The 6,000-nt window shown below is 47.1% G+C and overlaps 1 protein-coding gene across 4 annotated transcripts in view; it reads left to right on the forward strand.

Annotated features, from left to right (window-relative positions):
- The window catches only part of ATP9A (ATPase phospholipid transporting 9A (putative)), a 136,140-nt gene extending 131,363 nt beyond the window's left edge, over positions 1–4,777 (forward strand). For all 4 annotated transcript variants that reach the window (XM_082362685.1, XM_082362684.1, XM_082362686.1 and 1 more), the window contains one exon: positions 337–4,777. In XM_082362685.1, coding sequence (XP_082218811.1) covers positions 337–473 — 137 coding nt within the window. In that variant the 3' untranslated portion in view covers positions 474–4,777. The remainder of the gene's footprint in view (positions 1–336) is intronic.
- Positions 4,778–6,000: the final 1,223 nt, after the last annotated feature.

Raw genomic sequence — 6,000 nt, forward strand, 5'->3', positions numbered from 1 at the left:
ACTGTGTGTTTGAGCGTCACTTTCTGCCGGGTTTAGAAAGAAAAACTCCAGCTGTCAGATTCCAAATCAAAAACACTTGGAAGGGGGATTCTTTTGCCCACGGTTTTCTTCTCAGAGTCGTTGAAAACAGCGTTTCACGGAAGGTCCGGAAGCTCCAGAAGCAGGTCAGAGAGAGGAGGAGAGAGACAGGGAAGGGACGTCAGGCCGGCAGCCTGGGTGCTGTCAGCACAGTCCCTGCGGGAGAGGGGCCCGCGTCCCCTCCGATGGCCCTGCCGCCCCGCCGGCTCTGGGCGGCACGTTCCCGCCCGCTCACTGCTGTCTTCTGTTTGCTTGCAGACGTGTACTTCATTGCCACATTGTCCTTCTTGTGGAAAGTGTCTGTCATCACTCTGGTCAGCTGTCTGCCCCTCTATGTCCTCAAGTACCTGCGAAGGCGGTTCTCCCCTCCCAGCTACTCGAAGCTCACGTCCTAGGCCGGGCGCTCGGGAGAGGACCCCGGTCTCCGCACTCTCCTGGCGGACAGAGTTCAAGTTGCATTTCTGTTAACCACCACCACCCGTGGATTGTGCAGTGGTGGCTCCCACGTGCAGTTCTGACATGAAGAGGCTCTGCGCTTCCACAGAGCCCGACACCGCGTAAACAGGAGGGAGGCGCCTGAGAGGGCCCCACGCGGGCCTGCCTGAGCCCCTGGTGATTCACAGTCGAGTGAATGTGACTGTGTGAAAACCGGCGACTCAGCCGAGAGATTTATTCATGGGTCACTGTGCAGGCTTCCTTATGACTTGAATTTTGTTGTCATGTGATAAAAGTTTCTGTCTAGTCGAAGACTGTAGAGGGTTTTTTGGTTGTTGTTTTAAACAATCCCAATGTGTGTGCACTTTTACGTCTTTCTGCTCTTAAAAAACTGGTTTCAGACAAAGATAAAGCTCTCAGTATAGGTTTGGGGGAAAAGACGGTGACATTTGGTAAGAAGTTAACCGGACAGTAATCTCAATTTGGAAATGCTAAATATCCTCTCTAAGGCAGCCCTGCTTATCGAAACGGCACTGGATTCCTAGGATTACAGAAAACCACATGAGAAGAGAGCAGAAGAGAGAGAGAACCGTAAATCCGTATGTTATCCTTCCTCCAGTTCAGCGTCTGTGGTCCTGGAGTTAACATCACCTGTCACCTCGTAAAAGAATTTCAAAGGTGTTATCTTGCTTTGTTCCGATCTGGTAACAATTACAAAGCCTGTGGCTATCTGAGGACACTCTGAGACATTTTCAGCAGAGTTGTTTTAGCAGGAAACGTGCCACTGAACGGCCCCTAAATGTGTCGACAGTGTGTGACAAGAGACTCAGCTAATTCTTTAGGCAACGTAGCACATGTGGCTCAGACCCTCTAAGTCTAAAGTGGAAAGGTCAGGGACTGGGGCTCTTTACGTCCACAGAAATCTGTTTCCTGTTAGGAGGAATTACTGAGGACACAATGATAAAGGCAGAGGCGTCTTAGCATGCTGCCATTCATCAGTGGCAGCTTCGAGCAAGGAGCCCCAGTCGAAGGAGGCCCGGGCTACAGCTCTGGGGTCTGGGCTCGGTTGCGCAGCCTACAGATTTCAAGGGGAACTTGCTGGAAGGCAGCCAGGAGTAGAGATTCCTCTCCCCACCAGGGTGGGGCCCACGCATGTGTGTTTCCTATAAAGCTGTGGCTTCTTGTTTCAGGGGAAGAAGAGAATTTTCAAGCGCTGGATGTGGCCCGGCAAAGCTTTCTTGGGTTTTCAAGTCTCTCCTGGCAGAAGCCACATGTGCGTGCCAGAGGATTAGGTTGGTGGATCTGCAAGAGCTGATCGTGCTCGAGATCTTAGATTTGTGATTAATTCTTTATGAGTACATACCCTCCAGCCCTTCAGCCTGGTTCTTCTTCATGTGCTTCAGAGATGTAAGTTATGGCTACCACCCTAGGGTAAGCCTGCTCTTGGAGAGCTGGGGACACGAGGCCCTTGACTTTGGAGCACTCGATATGCTCGTGTATTTCTGTTGCCCTTTTAAAACTTTATAGAATTGACAGTAAGTTGCAGGCACTGTGAAATTGGCTATGACATCACTTCTATTTTAGTTTTAAGATTCTGCAGTTATGCAGGATTTTTCCCATTCTGTCCCAGCCATTTCTGCCACACAGAAAACATTTACAGGAGGTAAATGTTGTATTGAATGAATGGTTATTCAGGAAGAGGATCTTTGTCCAAAACTTTGAGAAGGGGCGAGCAGGTCTGACGTCTTTGCTGGGTGATTTTATGTGGTTTCAGAGGTGGAGTGAGAGGACGTAGTGCTCAGCGTTTTTGTACCTGTGTGTCTGCTTGGAAGTCAGCCTGTATAACCGGAAGTCTAAAGGTACTTCTATGCCCAGTTCTCAAACCGTGAACTTGACCTTGTTCACAGACAGGTGATGGCTCCTACAGGTAGGTCTCATGGAAATTTTTAGATGTTTCCAGCAGTGACAGGGAATGAAGATAGTCTCTTTGGTCTTTTCCTTAATTCCCAGTTTTGATCGAGGTGCTTGAGTTGACTTTGAAAGTCAACACCTAAACTCTTGCTCGGCATCTGGGAGGGAGAAAGCGTCCCAGAGGAGCAGAAGCAGCTGTGCCTGGAGGTCGCAGGTGCGTTTGTGCCATCAACAGACCCCCTCGTTCTGCCTTTCGACCGTACCCTGGCGGAGGCGGCCAAGGGTGAGAGGGACTAAAATGAAAGCGGGGACCGTGACCGTGTTGGAGAGCCACCCTGCCAGGGGGCAGCCTGCTCCCGCCGCCTTCCGGGGTCCGGAGTGTCTAGGAAAACACATGTGTGCTTCTCAAACTCTAGAGACCCACATGGCGGGAGCCACGAGTCAGCTGAGAGTACACGATCCTGACGTGCACACATCAGCCCATGATCCCAACAGAGGATCTGCGTACACAGGCACTTCCCGTGTTAGCTTAGCTGTGGAGAGAAGACAAAGGCACAGACAAAAAAATCCAAGCCATTTTACAGGAAACTGCTGAGTTCATAAAAAGCATAAGGATTCCGTTCACCAGTCTGGAAGGAACTTAGGAAACACCGTTGACACCTTGGAGGTCCCCTCGCCTTGGAACTCAGCGGCCCCAAGTCTCCGACAGCCAGAGGCCCCTGGCACACAATCAGCGCTGTTTAAATACTTTCCTCAAAGTAAAAATTACACCTCCCCCTGCCCTTTGACAACATTAGGTATTTCTGTCAGAGTAACTTAATTTTATTATTTGATGATGACTTTTATTATATTTTTTGGTGACGGTTGTGCGTGTGGGAAAGTGAGGAATCCGTTGGGTGTCTCTTTTTCCCTCCCTTTCTCTAGGAAAGTGACCAGACAAGTGTCTCCATCTTGAGTGCTTTCTTGTATCTGCCCGTTTCAGTGCTAATCTGAGAGTGTGCACATGCATGTGTGTGTTGCTTATCGTGCTCCGTGAGACTGGCTGCACTTACTTGGGTTGCTTGGGGCAGAGGACTTCGCCCTAAAGCGGTGAAGGGCATCCCAAGGAGCATCTTGAGATTGGAGCAAACCATCTGTTTACAGCCGCCTGGAGCTGGGAGGCCCAGGGCCGGGATTCCTCCCACTTTTAGCTTTATTATAGCCAGATCCCAGACTCGCTTCCCTTAAGTGAAACCCTTTTTCGTAGCAGTGATCTTAAATACCAACGTCTGCATACCCTTTCCTCCGTATGTTTTCCACTGAAAACTTAGGTTATGCTGACAGTACTTTTGAATGTATTTTGGGCTTTTGTGCTCATTGGAAATTGACATGATCATGCCTGTTTTTCTTTCTCTAGACCTTTGCTTTTATACTTTGTTTTGTTTTTCCCGGGGTGGGAATGGGAATGCCCTTGCGCCTTTATGGGGCAGCATTTTAAACCTGCGCCAGAATTGCGGATGGGACCTACGTGATCTTCTGCTCTATCTTGCTTAAGGCCAACACCTATCAGCCACTTTTATCTTGGATCTTTTTGGTGTGTTTGAAACGTGTGTATGTGTGAGTGTATGATGTCACCTCAAGTGTTTTGAAGACATACTTGGTTTTCACTGCGTTAAAATCCTGTCACGGTTTTGTTTTTCATTAAGAAATATACAAGGAGCTTTGCAAAGACAACAGACTTTATTTCTCCCTCCTTCTTTTAACATAAAGCTTTTTTTTTTTTTTGGTCATTTATATGTATGTCTTAGGAAATATTTCCATTAATTAAGTCCATTGTGTCTTGGAAAAATATATATATTATGCTCTTGGATGGAACCCATAAGCACGTGAGCAGCATTGCAGTACTTGGAGACGCTCAGCATCTTCTCACACCAGCGCGGCGTTCCTGGGAATCTGTCTTCTTCGTCACAGTATGGTTGGAGACACAGTCTGTTGGTGTCGCTGGGCGATGTCAGTGAATAGTGTGTTTGCTGGGGGGGCAGGAGGGGAGGGGGCGTGGCATTTGCAAAAAACAAATATTGTGGCTCATTTATTATTTTGTTGCAATGGGGGCTGACTGAATTCCTCTGGGACTCCTTGACTTCCTCATTAGTAGATTATCTGTAATCCTCATGGCAGATACTCACCAGGACAGCGTTTTTTGATTAGAGGGAAGTGATAGTACAGAGCTTTAATTTAGCAGGAGCTCCCAGATGATTTAAATTCTTGATCCTGTGATGACATACATGTGATCCTGTGAGATTCTGAGCGGTTCTATTTTCATTGTCTGCCAGCGTGGCCCGTTGCTGTTGCCCAATAAAGCTTGTGTACTTTATGCCTTTGGGGATCATTTTAATTTGTGCAGGGACATGAAACTCTGGTGTCAAAATGAGAGCTTGTTATTATAATGCTCCTATGTTGTATGTATCTCATGGTACATAAAATGTAAATAGCTTTTTCTCCAGGTAAAGAATTATTTTAATTTCAGCAAAAAAAAACCCCCCAAACCCATGCATTATTTATTATTCTGTACTGTTGTCTATTCCAGATATGTTAGAATTTCAAAAAGTGATCTATATAAAAAAAGCGAACATATTTTATGATTCACATTGTATTTATACACCCAGTCTTTGATTGCTTTGTATAGATTTTTTTTTTAATCAAGTGATAGAAGATTTAGGAACCCGGTCACTTAAGTTTTAGGGAAAAGAGGTTTTTTAAGCTATTGTATAGGATACAGAGGACATGGTATTTTATTCATCTAATCCAGTGATTCTCAGCCAGAGGTGACTGTGGCCTGTAGGGGGCATGGGGCAATGTCTGAAGTCACTTTTGGTTCTCACAACTTGGAGGGGTGGTGCTCTGCTGGCATCTAATGAAGACTGCACAGGGCAGCCCCGCAGCAGAGGATCATTCAAACCGACGTCAAAAGTGTTGAGGTTGAGAAACCCACATACAATCTGCAAGCGTCAGTTTTGCCATTTTTAAGAGTCTGTCTTCATTTCCAAAGGAGCCCAGCAGCCGTAAACTCCTGTCTCAAGAAGCTGATTATACATCCAACTGGCCAAATGTTTTAACTAGCAGCTCTTTGCAGTGCGGGCTACTGGCTTCCTCTCCCTGGCTCTCCACTGAAAGGGCCGTTCTCAGTTTATGGAGTCGAGAGGGGATTGTACATTAGCTGTGCCGCAGTCAACAGCGGCTCCCTGGGCACGTGGAGGACGCATGCGCTCAAGAGCAGAGGGCAGTACTTTTCCTTAACCGCATGCCATCGATGTAAAGTCTTCAGACCGCTTTTACCTGCTGTGAAATTCCATGAATGTGCGGACACTCCTCCATCCGAGCCACTAGGGGGAACTTGAGGATCAAAAGACATTTCTGTTTCCTGTTTTCGCCAGCCCGGCGGGCCCAGCATACCTAACTGTTATGTTTCAAGACGCTGCTTTCATCGCTTCAGAATTTATTTCATGGCCGACGGCTCCGTTAAAAACAGACATTTCATTTTATGTTGTTGACCAGACTATTTTGCTGGACTTCGCTTGGGGAAAAAAAGAAAAAAGA

This window comes from Balaenoptera borealis (genome assembly GCF_965194805.1).
Source record: "Balaenoptera borealis genome assembly, chromosome: 16".
Lineage (NCBI taxonomy): Eukaryota > Metazoa > Chordata > Mammalia > Artiodactyla > Balaenopteridae > Balaenoptera > Balaenoptera borealis.